Source organism: Microcaecilia unicolor, chromosome 8, assembly GCF_901765095.1.
Source record: "Microcaecilia unicolor chromosome 8, aMicUni1.1, whole genome shotgun sequence".
NCBI classification, from domain to species: domain Eukaryota; kingdom Metazoa; phylum Chordata; class Amphibia; order Gymnophiona; family Siphonopidae; genus Microcaecilia; species Microcaecilia unicolor.
Genome location: NC_044038.1, coordinates 174,717,251 through 174,738,853, shown reverse-complemented (window position 1 = coordinate 174,738,853; position 21,603 = coordinate 174,717,251). Strand labels below are relative to the sequence as shown.

The 21,603-nt window shown below is 44.6% G+C and overlaps 1 protein-coding gene across 3 annotated transcripts in view; it reads left to right on the top strand.

Moving 5' to 3' along the window:
* FGF1 (fibroblast growth factor 1) overlaps nt 1-20,493 on the top strand; it is a 73,013-nt gene extending 52,520 nt beyond the window's left edge. For all 3 annotated transcript variants that reach the window (XM_030212804.1, XM_030212803.1, XM_030212805.1), the window contains exons 2-4: nt 2,785-2,986; nt 14,861-14,964; nt 18,835-20,493. In XM_030212804.1, coding sequence (XP_030068664.1) covers nt 2,818-2,986; nt 14,861-14,964; nt 18,835-19,029 — 468 coding nt within the window. In that variant the 5' untranslated portion in view covers nt 2,785-2,817 and the 3' untranslated portion in view covers nt 19,030-20,493. The remainder of the gene's footprint in view (nt 1-2,784; nt 2,987-14,860; nt 14,965-18,834) is intronic.
* The last annotated feature ends 1,110 nt before the right edge of the window (nt 20,494-21,603 follow it).

Below are 21,603 nucleotides of genomic sequence, written 5' to 3'. Positions count from 1 at the left end.
GTGGGGACAGTGGTGGAGTGGAAGGGAGGATATCAGACTACAAGGCTGAGGGGGAGGGGCAATACTAGGAATGGGAGAGGCTATTGGGGGTTGTCAAGGCAATGAATAGGAGGAGGATAGTGAGTACAGAGGATATAAATGTGGGGTTGGGGAGTAGACGAAAGATAGGATGGAATAGGAGGCTGGGTAAGAGGTGAAACCAGAAATGGGAGAGCCATAGGGTGAAAGAAGGAGGTTTCCCAGAATGTTGCATATTTGTATGTAAATAGATGCATCTCTTGCATGCATATTTTACAGGTAGGTGTAGACAGAGTTTGGGCAAAGTGTGGGCGGGACTCACACTTTACATAATTAGTAGAATACTATGTCAGTGGTTCCAAACTTAGAGGCAGATGCACTAAAGCTAAATGAGCCTTTAATGACCCTCCAACGAGGAAAATTTGATCCGTTGCATGCATCAAAGGGCTTTTACCGAGGAAGCCAGCAGCTAACGAAAACGGAATGGAGATGAGCAATTAGTGTGAAAACCCCATTGAAACGACATGCACTAACCTTTTCCGATTGCCTTTACGCAGGAAAAAGGCAGGAAATCTAACGACAGGTCTGGACCTCTCGTTAGGACAGCTCTGTGCCAGGAAAAATCATTAAGTGAAAAAATAAACAAACTTTGAGCCAATCCCAGCGCATTAGCAGAGCTAAAAGCGCTGTGATTGGTCCAAAGGACGTCAGAAAACACATCAAATAAAAAAATAAAAAAAGGATCGGGAGGGGGCAAGGGCACTCATCAGGAGCGTCCTGTATGGACGGCCTTGCCCCCCCCCCCGCTGCTCCCCACTTTCCGCCGCTCCCCCCCCCCCCCCCGAAAAAGCAAAATTCTAGCAGCCCCGGCCCCCCTCCCTTCCTCACTACTCTGTCTCCCCCCAACTCCGCCTCCCGACATCCTCCGCCCTGTGCCCGCCCCCTCTTGGGGTCGTCACCGCCATTCCCCTCCTCCATCGGGCCCCCCTCCCTCTTACCGGGCCCGTGCAGCGCCTCTCTCCTCTGTCTGAAGGCGCTGCACGGGCAAGAAGAAAGCTGATGCCTGCCTTCGCCCAGCTTCTGTCGCGCGTCTCTCTCCTCCTGCGCCCGCCCCTGTCTGACGTCAGTAACCTACGTAGGTTACCGACGTCAGACAGGGGCGGGCCCAGGAGGAGAGAGACGCGCGACAGAAGCTGGGCGAAGGCAGGCATCAGCTTTCTTCTTGCCCGTGCAGCGCCTTCAGACAGAGGAGAGAGGCGCTGCACGAGCCCGGTAAGAGGGAGGGGGGCCCGATGGAGGAGGGGAATGGCGGTGACGACCCCAAGAGGGGGCGGGGCACAGGGCGGAGGATGTCAGGAGGCGGAGCTGGGGGGAGACAGAGTAGTGAGGAAGGGAGGGGGGCCGGGGCTGCTAAAGGTACGTTTGCTTTTCTTCTTGCTTTTTAATTTAGAATGCAGGGGGAAGTGGGGCGGGGGGAACAGCGACCACGGGTGGGGGGGGGGCAAGGACGGCCATACAGGACGCTCCTGACCAGCGCCTTTGCCCCCTCCCGACCCTTTTTTTTTATTTTTGTTTTGATTTGGGAGCCATGTGCTTGTGATTTGACTGTGTTTTGACTGTTTGTGGCATGCGCAGAGCAGCTAACATAACGCTTGGCTGCTCTGCGCATGATTTGGGGGCTGATTAACGATGTGTATTGTGATTCTTTGATACATTGTACGTTTCAATACCGATCTCAGCATGTGTGACTTTTTTTTTTTGGTGCATTTTTTGTTATTTTAAAATCGTTAGGGACTTTAACGATTTAGATTTTTTTACGTTTGGTTGCTGCATCTGCCTCCTAGTCCTGGAGGCGCCCCAGCCAGTCAGGTTTTCAGGATATTTACAATGACAGTCATGAGAGAGATTTGCATACAGTGGAGGCAGGTGTATGCAGATCTCTCTCATGAATATTCATTGTGGATATCTTGACAACCTGACTGGCTGGGGTTCCTCCAGGACCAGGTTTGGGAATCACTGCTGTAAGTTTTGCGCATGTCTCGAGAATTGAGGTGCGAACACTTACAGCAGCTCTACGGCTGGCATAAATGCTCACAGCTAACTGCATACGTGTGAATATACCCAGCTATATTAGTATTCTCTAAAGCAAATAGACACCTACTTCCCCTTATAAAATAGGCACCACACAGATATCATAAAAATGCCTATATATAGGTGCACTGTTATAAAATTTACCCCTTTTGGGGCATTTCTACAACATGAGGCCTCAATTTAGGCACCCTGGTAACTTGGGGTGAGAACTTATTTTTTTTTATGGCCCCTTAGTCCTTTTTGAATATTAGTGTAAATTGGGATACCCAATATTAATATACATTTTTTAAAAACCCACTTACACCTGGGGGCCTCTAAATCTAGCAGGTATGGGGGCAACTTACAATATTCTGTCAGTTGCCTGCCTAAATGTCTGCCCTGTCTATGGCACTCCCCCCACACAAATACGTGCTATGCCATTTGAGTGTCTATTTGTTGAATGCCACTTAAGTGAGCAAATGTTCCAGCACTGAATTGTGTAAGTTTTGTTTCACGTTGTGTAAGTGATCGACACTGCAAAGTCCTAGTAATTACTGAGATGGGACATGTAATCCTGATCTCAGGGAGTCACTCACATCAGCCCATTCCCCTCCCTCTATCAAAATGTGTGTGCAGGCAATGTGATTCCAACACTTTGTCGCTAGTATCATTATAACCATGTTGAATTTCTTACAGTCTTCAAGGCCGGGCACTGGGAAGGGCTGAGAGATGGCTGAAGGGGAGATTACAACATTTGCAGCCCTGACAGAAAAGTTTGACCTTCCAGTGGGAAATTACAGGAAGCCCAAACTCCTCTACTGCAGAAACGGAGACTACTTCTTGCGAATTCTGCCGGATGGCAAAGTGGATGGGACAAGGGAGAGACATGACAAGCACAGTAAGGAAAGTTTCCATTAGATATGTTCTCAGGCTGGGTCTGGCAGGGGGCAGTGGGGCCGAGCCTAAGCACAGCACCTTCTTACAAATAGGGGAGAAGCTTTGCCTTTATTCCCTGGGAGCCCCCAGCCAGGAAGCCTTGGCAGTCTCCTTACCCCACTGCCGGTACACACTCCTGCCCAGCCAACTGTAAAACAACATGCAAAGGGTCAGTGAGCAATACCACCAACAGGGCTAAGAAAACTTGATCCTAGAAGCCATTAGAAACCACCAAAGCTGAGTGAACTAAGCTCTCTTCTGAGACTAGGCAAGTGCCAAAAACCCTGCCTGTCCCTCACTATAAAAAATGAGATATTGAAACAGCACCTCCACTGGCAGAAATGTGGGTGGAGAACTTCCCGCTCACCTTAGAGGAAATATTGGCTATGTGTCCTGTCAAATTTTAAAGCAGTTCTCATATTTAGTGCTCTGAATGCTGCCAGTCTGTGAGACCCTGTATCTTTAAGAGGGCAGGACTGATAGGGCGCTGCCACCGATGCCCATATGCCAGTTGTGCAAAAGTGCCAGTTTATCCTGGTACCCTTATCTGTAGGATGATGGATCAGCCTGGCTACCAGTCTTATGTATCTGATCCTTACTCATTTTGTTTATTTGGATTTTGCTCACACCTTTCTCAGTAGCAGCTCAAGGTGAGTTACATTCAGGTAGAGACTATTATAAAGAACAAACTTTCAGAGCATATTTAAAAGCATGGATTAATGAGACGTGGAGGGGCATAATCGAACGCAAACGCCTATCTCCAAGGGTGTTTATCTCCGAGAACGGGTCCGTGAAGGGGTGGGCCGAACCGTATTTTTGAAAAAAATGGACGTTTTTGAGCTGGGCGTTTTTTTTTTTTTTTAGCGATAATGGAAACTAAAAACGCCCAGCTCAAAAACATCCTAATCCGAGCCATTTGGTCGTGGGAGGGGCCACGATTCGTAGTACACTCACCCACCCCTGACATGCCAGGACACCAACTGGGCACCCTAGAGGTCAATGCGGTGGACTTCAGACAACGCTCCCACATGCATAGCTCCCTTACCACGGGTGCTGAGCACCCAACCCCCCTCCCCCAAAACCCACTACCCACAAATGTACAACACTACCATAGCTCTTAGGGGTGAAGGGGGCACCTACATGTGGGTACAGTGGGTTTTGGAGGCCTCCCATTTACCAGCACAAGTGTTACAGGTAGGGGGGATGGGCCTGGGTCCGCCTGCCTGAAGTGCACTGCGGTACCCACTAAAAGTGCTCCAGGGACCTGCATACACGCAGGCCTCTAGGACTTGTGGCTGCTGTATAACATTGGCACACCAGTTGACACCTGAAGACTAATCTCTCCGAAAACGTCCTTTATTGGAATAAGCACGTTTACTCACAGTTAACTGCAGAGGTTGTGCCCCAATGGCAACGAGTCTCCCTGGTACTGAGATTAGCTGTACAATGCCCTCTTTCAGCCACATTCAAGGTAAGAACTAAGTTGTCTAACGTGGCTAACACAGGAAAGGGAACTAAAACTGGCTTACAAAAATGGCCACTACCGCATGGACTACAACAGGAAACACAACAGGGCACACTCTGACCCAGTAGGCAGGGGGAAAAGCACCATGGGAGAAGAGCCTACCAACTACCAACATCGTGAGACTGTAACACAAGCTAATGAAATCACGGAGCCCAATACCCTACACCCACCACAATGCAATGCTGATGTGACCCTGTAGTGCACCCAAGAGCCACATCTGACCCAGGGAAAGGCTGTGAGAGGATCAAACAGATTCTGCTGTCATGGAGGTGGGTACGGCATTTGAGGCTGGCATACAGGCTGGGAAAAAAATTTTTAAAGTGGGGTTTTTTTGGTGGGAGGGGGTTAGTGACCACTGGGGGAGTCCGGGGACGTCATCCCCGATTCCTTCCAGTGGTCATCTGGGCAGTTGGGGCACTTTTTTGGGACTTGTTCGTGAAAAAAAGGGTCCAAAAAAAGAGACCCAAAATCGCGGTAAAAACCCCTTTTTTTTTCGATTATCAGCTACAGACGCCCATCTCTCCTCGGCTGATAACCACGCCCCAGTCAACTTTATTCGTTTCCGCGACGGAGTGCAGTTGGAAACGCCCAAAATCGGCTTTCGATTATACCGATTTGGGCGCCTTTGCGAGAAAAACGCCCATCTCCCAATTTGGGTCGAAATATAGGCATTTTTCTCTTTCGATTATAAGCTGGAAAGTCAACATGGATTTAGTGAAGGGAAATCTTGCCTCACCAATCTACTACATTTCTTTGAACGGGTGAACTAACATTTGGATAAAGGTCAGCCGGTTGATATTGTGTATCTGGATTTTCAGAAGGCGTTTGACAAAGTATCTCATGAAAGACTCCAGAGGAAATTGGAGAGTCATGCGATAGGAGATAGTGTTCTATTGTGGATTAAAAACTGGTTAAAAGATAGAAAACAGAGAGTAGGGTTAAATGGTCAGTATTCTCAATGGAGAAGGGAAGTTAGTGGGGTTCCCCAGGGGTCTGTGTTGGGACCACTGCTTTTTAACATATTTATAAATGACCTAGAGATGGGAGTAACTAGTGAGGTAATTAAATTTGCTGATGACACAAAGTTATTCGAAGTCGTTAAATCGTGGGAGGGTTATGAAAAATTACAAGAGGACCTTTCAAGACTGGGAGACTGGACGTTTAATGTGAGCAACTGCAAAGTGATGCATGTGGGAAAGAGGAACCCGAATTATAGCTACGTTATGCGAGGTTCCACGTTAGGAATCACAGACCAAGAAAGGGATCTAGGTGTCGTCGTTGATGATGCATTGAAACCTTCTGCTCAGTGTGCTGCTGCAGCTAAGAAAGCAAGTAGGTATTATTAGGAAAGGAATGGAAAACAAAAATGAGGATGTTATAATGCCTTTGTATCACTCCATGGTGCATCTGTACCTTGAATGTTGTGTTCAATTCTGGTCGCCGAATCTCAAAAAAGATATAGTGGAATTAGAAAAGGTGCAGAGAAGGGCAACAAAAATGATAAAGGGGATGGGATGACGTCCCTATGAGGAAAGGCTAAAGCGGCTAGGACTCTTCAGCTTGGAGAAAAGGCGGCTGAGGGGAGATATGATAGAGATCTATAAAATAATGAGTGGAGTTGAACGGATAGATGTGAAGCGTCTGTTTACGCTTTCCAAAAATACTAGGACTAGGGGGCATGCGATGAAGCTACAATGTAGTAAATTTAAAACGAACCAGAGAAAATATTTAGCTTAGTGGAGTTTTAAAAAGGTTTGGACGGCTTCCTAAAGAAAAAGTCCATAGACCATTATTAAATGGACTTGGGGAAAATCCACTATTTCTGGGATAAGCAGTATGGAATGTTTTGTATCTTTTTGGGATCTTGCCAGGTATTTGTGACCTAGATTGGCCACTGTTGGAAACAGGATGCTGGGCTTGATGGACCTTTGGTCTTTCCCAGTATGGCAGTACTTATGTACTTATGTAGTTCCCTGTCCCCGTAGGGGCTCACAATCTAATTTTCTACCTGAGACAATTGAAGGTTAAGTAATTTGCCCACGACGATCACAATAGCAGTAGTGAGATTTGAACCAGGTACCCCTAAATATCAAGCCCAGTGCTCTAACCACTAAGCCACTCCTCCACCTCTAGTAACTAGTAACCTTTTTTGCAACTGAGAGACTTCAACATTTGTCCCATAGCTTTTTGAAGCCTTCTCCACCTGCTCTGGAAAGGTGACCCATGCATCCCATATTTCCTGACATTGATCCTCATATCATGACCCCTAGTTCTAGAACCTTCTGTCCAGTTAAAGGTTTCCTGCTTATGCAGTAATATCTTTCAAGTATTTGAATAACTCCATCATAAGGACCTAAATGTGTATGCTCTTGAGAAGGTAAGTTGCATCTCATCGGATGCAGGTCCTACACTATTTTGGTATCCCATCCTTGGACCATCTCCACTCCAGAAGCAGTCCAGAGCTGAACACAATACTCCATGTGCCATCTCTCCAATGGTATAATCACCTCCTTTTTGCCACAAGCATGCCTCTCCCTCCCAGCATCCTTCTGAGTCTGCAATTGTGTTTTGCTACCTGTTCTTGACGTGACTTAATTCACGTAAAAATGTTAGCAGTGGTAAATAGTTTGTCCAGACTCACACAGGAAACATCTGTGCAAGGAGTAGTGAACGGAAGAAAATATAAAGAAATGCATAAGAGTTGTGTTCTTCAGCTTGATGCTGTCGTGTTTCCTATGTCTTTGGGTACAAGAATGAGTAAGCCACTGCCGTGAATGCCAGACAGCCTTTGAGAGACCCTGTGTCACATCCTATCACTAAGCTTCCATTGTCTCACAACAGGGCACTTACCCCTGTCAGCCTAGAATACATTGTAGCTAAAGGATGGATTATCTGTAGCATTTCTTTTGAAGTGGATTCTGTGATATCAGAGGATAAGAATGTATTTTTGTTTTTTATCTCAGTAACTAACAAAGGGGTAACATTTTTAACCAGCCTGGGGAGAGGAACTGTGAGGCAGGTGGGAAAGTGCTAAATGTGTGAAAGTAGAGGTGGGGATTCTGACACAACCTAACACTGCTCCCCCTTTTGCCCTGTGGGTAAACCTACGCCTGTTATTCACAGCTCACGTACTTTCTGGGGGAGAGGGGGTTGCAGTTTTCAAAATGTGCTTTTACCAAGGTACAAATAACAGAAACAGGGCCGCTAAGAGGGGGGACAGGAGCAAAATTTCCCAGGGCTCAGCCTCCAGATGGCTGGTCTCTTCTGCTCCTGTGTGCCGCACAGCAGAGTTATCACATTATCGTGTTAACTCTGCTGTGCCAGCCACAGGTCCTTCTTCCCGCCTCCTGTGTGAAGTACTTCCTGTTTGGATGTGGCAGGAAGAACGACCTGTGCAGCACAGCGGAGCAGAAGGAGACAAACAAGCAAGTAAGCAGGGGCCTGGGGGAGGGGGGCAGGCATAGGCACGGGGGTCACACATGGGGTGGGGGGGTTGCCCTGGGTCCAGTTTTCTCTCTCAGCAGCCCTGATCAGAAACATACCCTTGACCTGTCTGGGGCTCTTTCTGCTTCCCATAGCCCAATGGTTAGCGCAGTGAGCTGAGAGTTCAAATCCCAATACTGCTTAATTGGCTCAGGTACAAATTTAGATTGTGAGCATAGACGGTCGGTAGCCAACTGTTTTGGGGAGGCTAAAGGGGGCAGAGCTTACCTCCGTGGCGACGTCAATGACGTCACGTTGCTGCCAAGGGGGCGGAGGGGCAGAGCTTACCTCCGTAGCGACGTCAATGACGTCGCGTCGCTGCCAAGAGGGCGGAGCTGACCTCCGTATTCTCCGTGGAAGCGATGTCAATGACGTCGCTGCCATGGAACTAAAACAATTAAACCGCACGCGCGAGGGGAGCGGGTAGGGCGGGTGCAACACCCGGAAGTCGACCATTGGGCTGGGGAGGCTATGATTGTGAGCTCTCTGCAAATAAGAAAATACCTCCTATACCCGAATGTAACTCAACGAGCAATTACTGAAGAGGAGGGAACCAAATCCAATAGGAATAATGGGGTAATAGTCAATGTTTCTTTAAATCCTGACTTCTGGTGGTTAACTTAGGCCGAATATTCAGAACAAGCGCTTCTCAGAGTAGCAGCACAGGAGTTACCTGGCTATTTCCCATATTCAGTGGCGGTTCCTGGACAGCTCCCAGTTAACAGCCTTTTTGCTGTCCTGAATTAACCGGATAGTTTCTGGACTCCGGTGCTGTATATCAGTGGTGCCCAGGTAACTGCCAGGTCTGCCTAGATACTAACCAGTTATGTGCTGCTGAAAATCTAGGTGTGGTCTCTCCTGATTACCTAGTGAAGAATACGAGGCCCACTGCCTCCTTTGTTATCTTCAAGTTTCAAGTTTATTTTACACGATATACCACATATCGAGTTACCTATTAGAGAGCTGCATGGGAACTGGGCTAGCGGGAATCCCACGGTTCCCGTGGGGATCACCTCCAGGTCTATGGGACTCCTGTGAGGGTGGATGCAAGTCCTGCGCGTTACAGGGATGGATGCAAGTTCTGTGGGGTTCCTACGGGGATGGATATAAGTCCTACAGGGTTCCTGCAGAAATGTAGTGCCAGGCCAGCCTACATATCCTTTTCTTGTGTTTCTAAGCTAGCTTACCAATTATAACAGCACTAAAAAAAAATTAATGGTTATGGTTGATAGCATTGAAATCCCTATATGCATTTTGAGGGGATGTTATCAACATGTGGTAAAATAACCCAACTTAACAGTAGGCCAAGTTGGGTTATTTTTATACAGAGGATGGGCGGGGACAGAGAAGATTCCAGTGGAGACAGGCAGGGATGGATGAAATTTCTGTCCCCATGCAACTCTCTATTATCTATGCAGTTTACAATATTAAAAATGACAAATATTCTAGGGAACTGCTAATTCAAAATGATAAGGAAGAGTAGATGTAGACTATTAGTATTGTAATTCTGTGTATCGCAGTTCATGTTCCACCATCACCTCATCAAATTGTAGAATACTTCGTTATTCATTGAAAGACTTTATTTAAAAATGGGTTTTGAGTCCTGCTTTGAATTTTTGGTTAGATGATTCGAAACATAGATATAGGGGCAGCTGTTCCAAAACATGGACTATGGAAGAATGAAACTTGGCAAGTAGAATATGTCAGAAAGATGGAACCACCAGGTTTTGATTCACGGAACGCAAAACACTGGTTGTTGTATAAGGAATGAGTAGGCAAAACAGGAATAAGGGAAAACACTGTGCTCTGAGTATAATGCACTGTGTTAAGATTGTATATGGAATTCTGGCTGAAACAGAGCATTTGAGCTAAGATGGTCAATTATTTCTAGGACGTCGTACTGTGTTTGAACTGGGCGTTTTTTGTGTTTTGCTCTTTTCTTTTCCTGACAATTGGATTTCAGTCTGTGCCTCTTTAACATTACAGAGTTGAGTATCTTTTCATGTGTTATGAGTTTCCCACTTTTTGTTTTTCTTTTGATGATTCACAGTTTTTCTTGCATTCAAGATTTATTTTGAATGTCTTCATTTTGTTATGCTTGAGTCACTAAACAAATACAATTGATTTTTAAAAAATAGTTTTGAATTTCAGTCCTCTGAAGGGTTATGGCATGAGATCTGGACAGGCTGCTTTGTCAGCCCTCCCCCCCCCCCCCACTCCACCCTGAGTAGACAGCGTTCACTAATGAGATGGCTTCATAATGTGGCCATATGGCCACCAACAAAATGAGGCTGAGGCTAAGAAATTTCTTCCATTTATCTTCCATTTATCCCAGGTCATTGGGTGTCAAAGTCTTCTACTCTTAAAGTGGTCTGACCCCAGGGCTCTCACCTGGGCCCCACACTGCCATTTTGAATCATTCTGTGAGTCTGCAAGCATATGAACCCAAAAAGGAGGGGGGGGGGGGGACATTAAAAAAAGCCCTTGCACTGGACTCCATTTTATCCAACAGCTGCCCAGTCTTCTTTACCAGTATTTCTCTGAGGATCAATCTGGTGTGCCTGGAGGTTAGTTTCTCTCCCTTCCTCCTCCTGGCTTTCCCAGCCCTTCCTGGGGACGATGAAGGCCCATATCCTTCCCAGAACACCCTCCTCCTGGGAAAATAGTCTTTAAACTCCAAAGCCTCCCACCCTTGGTCATTATTTCAGTTGGGTGAGTTCTCATTAGATATTGAGTTGGATCACCTCTTCTCCATTGTTAATTATTCTGCCACAGTATTAGCTTTTATGTTAAACAGTGGTTGTGACGCCTAAGGCAGGCAGTCCATCTGCCGAAACACGGTCCCATGTATGGTAAGGACTTATACCCTATTAATCATATTGCTGGAAGTCATTTGGTCATCCCCTACTTTCTCCTTGGTCCTTGGATTTATCATAGGGGTTACTCGTCCTTTTTGTTTTTGTGCTTGTTGCTTAAGGGTGACACCTAGTGGCTGGAGTGAGAGCAGATGAGTGCTGTGTCCCTGATCCAGTACTATCACTGTAATGACCAGATTAAGGGTTAGGGTGAGGAGATAAACAGGGTAAAAATCCTCAGGTAATTGTGAATGAAGGATCGTGGCACCAGACCCCAAATCTTATTCCAGAGGAGCTGAAAGTACGAAATAGAGAATTCTAAGGGGGCAACTCTGTAAGTCAGGCAGTGAAAGCCCAGATACCCTGACACTGGCACGCTTTACATTTGCACAGAGCTGCCCTGTGGGTTTGTAAATGCACCACTGGTGTATGTAGCTTACTGTATTCTGTGTGTAGCTCCACCTGTGTGAATGCCCCCTCGCAGTTCTGCACTACGTATGCACACCCTTACACAATAGAGGTCAATTGTTGGGCTTCTACTTAAGTGTGCATTTATTGTGAAAGTGCTGGCATTCTCTGCATTTATGAAGAACCATCGCTTTACATCATATCATAATCGCTCATTTTCAAACTCAAAAGCAGCAAATTCTATAACTTGGCACCTCAGTGCTGTGTAAGTAGCAGAATTCCATAATAGCAGCTTGGCACCAAGATCCGATTAGAGAATACTAGTGTAAGGTTGGCATAGGTGTGCCCAGGTGTGCCCAGGTGTTGACACACCCTCTTATGTGAAGTGTACATTGTAGGTATTCTAGAAACTCTGCATGTACCTGAGAGGCATGCCCATGCTCCGCCCATGTGTACACCCCCTTGTGGATACACATTATGGCACTTAAGTGCTGCCTTATAAAATAGCATTGGTTCACACAGGTGCCTAATTGTCAATCTTATGATGTAGGTGGTCTCTACCTCTAGACTCCAGTTTATAAGAACATAAGAATAGCCATACTGGGTCTGACTGATGGTCCATCCAGCCCAGTATCCTGCTTCCAACAGTGGCCAATCCGGGTCACAAGTACCTGGCAGAATCCCAAATAGTAGCAACATTCCATGCTACCAATCCCAGGGCAAGTAGTGGCTTCCCCATGTTTGTCTTAAAAGCAGACTATGGACTTTTCCTCCAGGAACTTGTCCAAACCTTTTTTAAACCCAAATACACTAACCACTGTTACCACATCCTCCAGCAACAAGTTCCAAAGCTTAACTATTTGTTGACTGAAAAAATATTTCTTCCTAGCTGTTTTAAAAATATTTCCATGTAATTTTATTGAGAGCATTTTCCATCTCACAGATAGGCTGCAGAGAATACCTTCTCCTGCTTCCACCCACCCTACCCCTCTACCCACCCACCCCTAGAGTGACATGTCTTATATAACCTCCCTATCAACCCACTCATTACTTTACCTCACCCATTTCTATTCTTCTATCACCTTCTCCCACTACTCCAACCAGAGTTACACCTAATCACACTGACCACCCTTCAACATCTTCTGTCCTTCTGTGACTGTTCTCTTGTGCTTGACTGCTTAAATATTTTAAATTTAAATGCTTTACTTTTTGTCTATTAGATTGTAAGCTCTTTGAGCAGGGACTGTCTTTCTTCTGTGTTTGTACAGCGCTGCGTACACTTTGTAGCGCTCTAGAAATGTTAAATAGTAGTAGTAGTAGTAGTAGTCTTTGTACTTTTTGAAAGACTAAAAAATCAATTCACTTCTACCCGTTCTACACCACTCAGGATTTTATAAACCTCAGCTGTCTCTTTTCCAAACTGAAGAGCCCTAACCTCTTTAGCTTTTCCTCATATGAGAGGAGTTCCATCCCCTTTATCATTTTGGTGGCTCTTCTTTGAACCTTTTCTTATTCCGCTATATCTTTTTTGAGATACGGCAACCAGAACTGAACACAATACTCAAGGTGAGGTCGTACCGTGGATAGAAACAGAGATGCTGGACCCATGGGAGCGGTAACTGAAACTTTTTTTTTTTTTTTTACCTCGGAAGCAAAGCTTTTTACAGTTCCCACAGGGTGGTAAAAAGTTTTGCTCCCACAATCGCGGTAAATGAGCCAAATGTTTTTCTTTTACTGCAGATTTACCGTGGATTACTGTGAATTACCGCAGCTCCCCATCCCCATATCATTCTCTAGTATGCACTGAATCGATTTCTAGGCATACTACCATCACTATATGCAAATCTATCTCATGCATATTCATTAGGGGTAGCCTGAAAACCTGACCTGTTTGTTGCCCTTGAATGCAAGTGACCTAAGTGCTCCTGAAGACAGATTTGCGCTCCACCAGGATACACGTACGCGGCAGTGCTACCTTCAGAAAGTTGCGCTCCTTGGTGCTGGTGCAATGCTAAACTTCCTGTCAAAGGGACAGTGAACAGTGCTGCACTTACCTGGTGTGATCCTGCTAAAGCGATCCTGCTGCTTAAAAATACCAGCTGCCGGAAATTGTAGTCTGGGGTTGTGCAGGTTTCCTAAGTTCTAAGAAAAGTATTTCTCTTGTTTTTCTTTTGACCGCAGGAGTTTTCAAACTTGGCATTTTATGAGAGATGTGTGGCATGCTGTAATTGTGCAGAAAACCTCACAGCAGATTGAAGGAACATGACCTAAGCTGCATAAACATTGACTCACTCCCCCCTCCCCCCCCCCAAAAAAAAAAAAAATCCAGCAGAGTATGACTCTTATAGCACAGGAGAGCAATAACTTTAGGGAAGGGCACTCAGACAGCTTGCTGGCACCACTGGATCATTTCCGCATCACCTTCTCACTGCGTCCACAAGCAATCCACACCTAGGGAAATCAGTGAAAACTCTGGTTTGTGTTCAGATAATATGGCCATAGCCCCCAGTGTCTTGCAGCAGCTGCAGGGTAGAACTGAGCATGCACGGGGAGTGCTGGTGTCGGCAGCAGGAAACAGGACACCACCGTCCTCGTTCCTGATGGCTGAGGGGAGATATGATAGAGGTCTATAAAATAATGAGTGGAATGGAACAGGTAGACATGAATCGTTTGTTTACTCTTTCCAAAAATACTAGGACTAGGGGGCATGCGATTAAGCTACAAAGTTGTAAATTTAATACAAATTGGAGAAAATTTTTCTCCGCTCAACGTGTAATTAAACTCTGGAATTCATTGCCAGAGAATGTGGTAAAGGCAGTTAGCTTAGCAGGGTTTAAAAAGGGTCTGGACAGCTTCCTAAAGGAAAAGTCCATAGATCATTATTAAATTGACTTGGGAAAATTCACTGCTTATTTCTGGGATAAGCAGCATAAAATGTATTGAACTTTTTCGGGATCTTGCCAGGTATTTGTGACCTGGATTGGCCACTGTTGGAAACAGGATGCTAGACTTGATGGACCTTTGGTCTGTCCCAGTGTGGCAATACCTATGTACTTATGAGGAGGAGGGGCGACGGGCAGCAGACCTCTTCAGCTGATGGGGCTTCAGCATCCCCGCCAGCCATTGAACAGGCGCTACAGTTATGGAGGGGTTTTGATCCCATAGTGGAGGGGCCCAGGCCCTGAGGCCGCTGTCCCCCCTCCCCTGTGGCTATACCACTGTTTTAAAGGCTTCATAAATTAATAAGACACAAGAGATATAGAAGATAACTGGAGGACCAAGTTGAATGATTTTGGTCTTGTACTGACACAGAAGCTCTACAGTGATCAATATGTTTGTCTGGCTTAGAAAATGAGATGTGCAAGGTCCAGAAAGGGATTTCTGAAAGTTCAAAGACAAACCAGATGTTTCCAGGTCTATACAGGCCACTGTGTAGTCAGCTGAATAAGAGGGCCAGATAAGGGAGATTCGTTCTAAATGTATTTTTCCATTGCTGGTCTCCATTCTCACCTTCATTGTGTTGGTCATTTTCAAGCATATTTATGCTTCTTATTTTATTTTTCAGTTCCGCTACAGCTAAATGCAGAGAATGTCGGTGAGGTATCTATCAAGAGTGCTGAGACCGGGCAGTATCTGGGCATGGATGCCGACGGCCGTTTATACGGATCAGTAAGTATGGGCTTTGTCTGGGATTGTTTTTGAGGTTTCCAGAGGTCTTTTAGCTATGAGTAATGCCAATTGTACATGACAATTAGGTTCTGTTTGTCATTTATTTCAACTGCATTACCATCCTCAGCCCTGCCTTAGTTTAGAAAATAAAAATCACCATTTGTAATGTTATATTGGAGTGTGCGAAGACATTTGGATGTTAAGGAATGAGTTCCAAAGATAGCCAGAAATTCTTTCATCTAACACAGGGGTTCTCAGCCCAGTCCTCCGGACAGACCCAGTCGGTCAGGTTTCAGAAACACCGCAATGAATATGCATGAGATAAATGTGCATACAATGGAAGCGGTGCATGCAAGTTTATCTGGTATCTTTCAGAATTGGCAAAGATGCCTGTCAAGAAATGCCTAGCCACCCACCTGGGGCTACCCAGTGGCCACTTAGAGGGTCTATCCCCAGCACATGTGAAGACATGAATAAACTAATTAATTCAATAATAGCATGTATTCGGACCTCAGAAACCACTCTTTTCACAAGAGGTACTCTGCCCAGTGATTCGCTTTAATCATCAACACTCTTTCATTCCCAATTTTCATATTAAACTTCACTGCACATTTTGATTCTACTCATTCATTGTCAGACTCCTGAGGCAGGCGTGTTACATGCCGAAACACAGTGCCGTGTCAAGTCTTGAGCACTGATATTAGGTCTAATATTTTATTGCGCATTGTTTTATACATATTGTATGTTGAGCACCGATTTTATGTTAATTTTGTAGTGTTTTTATACACACTATGGCAATAAACTTTTATTTTATTGATCCTGAGGTTTGTCTAGCCTTCCCGCAGTTCCCATTTCCTTGTGTATTGCTGTTGCTTTATGTGACATTTTGAAAGAAACTGCTAAATTGTTACAGGAGAATCTCTGCTACGAAAATATTTATGAATGATCAGATGAGTGCTCTGATCTAACACTGAGGGGTCCTTTTACTATGGTGCCCTGAAAAATGGCTTGCGCTAGTGTAGGCGCAGGTTTTGGGCGTGCGCCAATCCATTTTTCAGAGCGCCTGTAAAAAAGCCTTTTTTTAAAAATTTTTGCCGAAAATGGACATGCAGCAAAATCACAATTGCCGTCCATCCATTTTGGGTTTGAGACCTTACCGCCAGCCATTAACCTAGTGGTAAAGCCTCACACGGTAACCGGGCGGTAATGACCTACGCATGCCAAATGCCACTTGGCACGAGTAGTTGATGTGCGCCAGAAAAGAAAAAATATTTTTTGGGGCACACGAAAATGAAATTACCGCAAGGGCCACACAGTAGCTGTGCAGTAACTCCATTTTGGCACGCACTGAGTGCACGTAGACACTTTTGCGGCTTAGTAAAAGGGCCCCTGAGACAGTATCACAGATGTACTCAGGAGCGCAGAGATGCCTATAGCTATTTTTCAGCTTTGTATTTCAAGCGTATTAATGACTTGCCATGGACGTGGGGTGTTTGCCATCAGTGCTAAAATGACATGCACAGTGGCTGGTGCCAGGGAATGACATGGCAGCAAACTGTAGCAACAGTGGCCACGTGACATTTGCAAATGAAACCTTACCCTTAAACCTACCACATAACAGATGCAGAGGGCTCCAGTGCTAGGCTCACCCTTCAATGAATTATACAGCTAGACAAACAGCACTGCATTAACCAAGTGTATCTGGCAGCTAGTTCACATCCTGTGTGGAAGTATAGTCAAATCACAGTCATTCATGGCACAAAATTCTTCACTGATTCAGGAACTGCAAAACATAATTTTTCAGTAGTGCCAATCTCATCTGCCTCCTGTCCAATAGTTTCAGAAAAATAAATAAAAACACTGCAAACGTGCACATACCAGACAAACCAATGGAAGGAAGTCCGAGGCATATCCAAAATATTTAAAGCCTGAAACAGCTTAAACTGCTGAGCTGTCTTAGCTGGATCTCAAACAACTACTTTCCAAGTCAGGTCCTGGCTCTCAGGTCCCCACTACACTTAGGGCATCTCTTACTAAACCGCGCTAACGATTTGGGGCGTGGCAAAATGAGAGGAAGCCCATAGGAACTGAATGGCTTCCTCTCATTTTCCAGACAGGAATCACGAGCATAGTTTAGTAAAAGATGCCCTTAGCATTTTCCCCTTTGACTCAAAATGGAAGAAACCTTTTGCACCATCTGAGCCATTCGTTTTCTCTTCCAGAGTAAATTACACGCAGGTTTAGGAATGACCAGGAATCTTTCACTAGCTGCTAGATACTCAGTCAGAGCATACATTTCATTCATTAATGCATCATTTAAGTTTACATGGTAGTGATTGAATTTGTGCTGCAATTATAGCGAGTCTTTACCAAACAAGCTTGCATTTTGCTGATTTTCTTAAAAGTAAACTTTTCCAGGCTGACCTGTTGACAGTTTTATGGTCCTACAGCTCTGCTCAAATTCTGCCTGTTTGTTTTTTGCACAAAATTCTTCAGCACAAGCTCTGCCCAGAGCTGCCAAGTTACCCAGTTCCTGGAGGGAAACTTTTTGGCCGGTCGTAGTTTTTAAACATACATCTCAAAGCACTGTAGCATTTGCAGTCCCTGATTCTACCCACTGAAATCAGTGCTGCAAGACTCAGCAACAAAATAAGTGCCTATATATAATATGTAAACCACTTTGAATGTAACCACAGAAAGGTGGTATATTAAGTCCCATTCCCTTTCCCTTTCATGAGTGGGAAAGCGCGGGGTATAAGCATTACAAATAAATAATGCAAGTTGGCAGAAATCCAGGACTGGTCTAATATCTCCCTCCTGGGTAACTTGGAAGCTCGATCTGCCTCCTGCAGGTGTCTGTGTGTAGTACATTGTAGATGGCTGGCTGGCTATTTTACAGTCAAAGGACTCTGGCTCAGAAAGCTCTTTGCTTTCCTTGGGGGTTTACTCCAACATGGCTGCAAATAAGGCATGTACTGGAAAGAAAAACCGGGCCTTCCAATCCTGTGGGGTAACTCTTTGGTCACCAGCTGCTGCCTTTGTAACAAAGACGCCCAGGGCTGGACTTATGTATAAACCTGACAGGCTACAGCTTAGCATGGACAACTTATTAAATCTCAAATTTGCTTCCTACTTAATCAAGGAAGGGCCTCTTAAATGTTAAAGCTTAGAGACCACAATAGGCATAAATTCAGCCCTGATGGCATCTTAGGGAGGCCAACATTTCAAAACAATTGGGGCAACTCAATTAAAAACAAAAACAAAAAAAAACAATTTCCTCTTCCTGGACACATTGATGGGCTTTGCCCCCCCCTCCCCCCCCAGCTGACCCCTATGTAATTGGAAGACCCAGTTCAGATCGTTTATCGTTTATTATTTACTATACCGTTACTTATTGCTAGCAAAACAGAACAGTTTACATAAAAGAAAAATTTAAAACATATAAAAACACTCATAATAACATCTAGGAAATCCAATAATTGATAGGCAAGCACAGCAAATCAAACATACAATAATTAGTAACAAACTAATAATCCTGAATAACCACACGCTTAACATGTATCATAATTCAAGCTATAAGACTGACATCTCTTTCCTAAAAATAATTTTTCTTGTGATCTGGGGCAAGTCACTTAACCCTTCATTACCTCAGGTACAAACTAAATTGTAAGATCTCTGGGGACAGAAAAATACTTACTGTACCTGAATATAACTCACCTTGAACTACCGAGACAGGTGTGAGCTAAAGCTGTATCTCTTTTCTTGGATAATGCTTCTTTTCACTCAGACTTCCTATTGGAAGTTGACCTGTTAGAATAGTGAAAAAAAAATGGTTGCACCAGAAGAATAAATTGTGGTGTTTTTTTTCAGCCATCGCTGAGTGAGGACTGCCTGTTCTTCGAGCAACTAGAAGAGAATAATTACAACACATATAAATCTAAGAAGCATGCAGATAAGAACTGGTATGTTGGCATAAAGAAAAATGGTTCCAGTAAGCTGGGACCACGAACTCACTATGGCCAAAAAGCTATACTCTTTCTTCCACTGCCCCTGTCAAGTGACTGAGCAACTCTGCGTAAGGCATCATGGGATTCCTCAGCCATCATCCTCTCAGCATCTTGCTTCACAACATGGCTTCTTTTGATGGGCAGTTTGCAAATAGCCCCTGGATCCTACGTGACATTGTGCTTTTAAGTATATCTGTGTTGGTTTTTAAATAGTGTGAGGTGCCTCTCAAAATAGAAAACAAAGGTTCAGTACAGAGATGTAAAACGAACATATGAAAATGCACATAGAAAATATGGCGGATATTTTCTGTCCCATTTTGCTAATGTACCTGTCTTTGCTCCGTTTGCTCAGATGTTAACTTTACTGTTTGAAGACTCGAGTGGTTCGTAAGTCAGATGTGAGTGTACAGGACCCACTGCTTAATTCTGATGCTACAGACTTTTGGAATAGGCCCAGAATCGCATGGAGCAAAGGCTTCAACTCAAAGGTTGAAATGAAGGAAGTATCTGACAGATCCACAAGGTGCTTATTTTGGAAGTGTAATTCCAGTTTTAGACGTGCATAAACGGGCATTTTGCCGTTTATGTTGCATAAACATCTAAATCTTGCTTTTACAAAGCCAGGATAAAACTCTGAAACGTGTCTATTGGCAAGGGGGCATGGTCTGAGTGTGTTTTGGGCAGAACTAGGTTGGGCCTAAAAAATAAATGTGTATTCTGCATTTCAGAGCCGAATGCGCGCCTATGTCCAGAAAGAACGACATTGGGATTACATCAGCTACATGGGACATCTAGCTTCCAGAAAAGCGCTTGTATTGAACAGCGCTCCACTAGAGGAATTAGGGAAGGTCACCCCCTTAATCCATCAGTGGTTGATGTCCTCTCCAGTCCTCCAAAAGAGATACTGGGCTCTGTGACAGCTTAGGGAAAATAAAGATCTATGTTTCTGACACAAATGTTTATGTTGCTGCTTCATAATATAAATGTGTATGAGCTGCCACATAGACATTTATGCATCCTTGTTGACCCGCTCATGTTTCAGATGTTTATGATGATAAAATGGATGCTCCCACTGTGTCTCCATGTTTTTAGAACAGGTTATACAGATCCTGTTCTAAAATACAAGCAGAACTTGAGATGTCCCGACCTGGATGTCTCAATTAAAATCTAAACTCCGCCTCAAAGAACAGTCCTAGATTTCTGACACCCTCCAACTGCGGCACTGATTTCAGCGGGGGAAAGGTACTTTAGGGTAAACTTGTTCAATAAGGATATTTCACCATTCGGTGGCTGAGAGCAAAATCCTTGGTAGGTTGGACTCTTACGGGGGTAATTTTAAAAGTCTTTTATTTACACAAAACAAATTTATGCACAGAAATGGCTTGTTATAAACTTGCCAGAGTACATATGCATGAAAGCTGTGTGTCATGCCATTTCATGCAATCTTTTACCCAGTGCATTTTTTGCTAGTGAAAAAGGTGCCGCTACTCAAATGCCAGGACACCCTTCAGGGGTGGGGTGATCACTGAGGGACCCACCTCACAATAGCCAGGCCCCCTGCAACCAGTCACAGAATCTATGACAAGGCAGAATTGGTGTGTAGAGCCTGAGCTCTTTCATTAAAACTTGGGGACCATGGGTCAAATTAGCAATCAATAGAAAAGGTGCCAGTACTCAGACCCCCTGAAAAAAAACTCTGCTTTTACCCATGATGAGCTGAGGTGTTCTTCAGGCAGTTGAGTGGAGCTTTGCCTCATGCAAATACTTTCGGATTTTCAAATGTAAGCATGTAAAGTTTCTCCAAAATGTTGTATGTCCTACCTAGTAGCTGTTAAATGTGTTCCCATAATTTTAATGGGGTAATTTTCAAAGACATATAGTAGTATTGCGAGTACATTCCCGTTGCTAAATGATGAAACGTATGCATGTTCATGCTGAACAATTTAGGAAGGGTCTATGACACAATTATACTCCCGATCATTGGTACATGCAGAGTAATGTATTCTCAATGTGTCTCTGTAGAAATTAAAGCGATGACAATTGAATACAGAGTGCAAGATCCATAGTTATATACCTAGCAACAAGAAGGTGCTTTCTGGACTTTTTAGGGAAGATTAAACTTTTAACCAGAGCCCAGTTGTAGCCTTAATAATTTGGAAGATGAAAAAGAACCAAAATGTGTTTCCTCCACATCCTACATCCCCCAGATAATGCAGGTCCACATTGACTTTTTCCCATCCTGCATTTGACATCACAAGAGATGCCAAGTTACCCAGTTCAGGCTGGAGATCTGGGGACAGTTCTCAATTTCTCACCATTCATCAATTGGCAGAATCAGGTACTACAAATCTTATACAACTTTGGGATGTAAGTTCAAATCCAGGACTAGCCAAAAATCTCCAGCCTGAAACTGAGTAACCTGGCATGTCTGAAATCCAGAGCTGCCAAGGGGGCCGACTCACTAAGCAGGAGATTTAGGGCCCACCGCCAGCCCACCCCACTCTGTTCATTGCTCCACCCATCCCGACCCATTGCTCTGCCCCAGCACAGCTGATTTGCAGCCAGCAGCAAAAGAAGTGGTCTTCCTGTCTAGCGGCAGCAGGAAATGCCTTCATGAAATGTCATCTCCAAT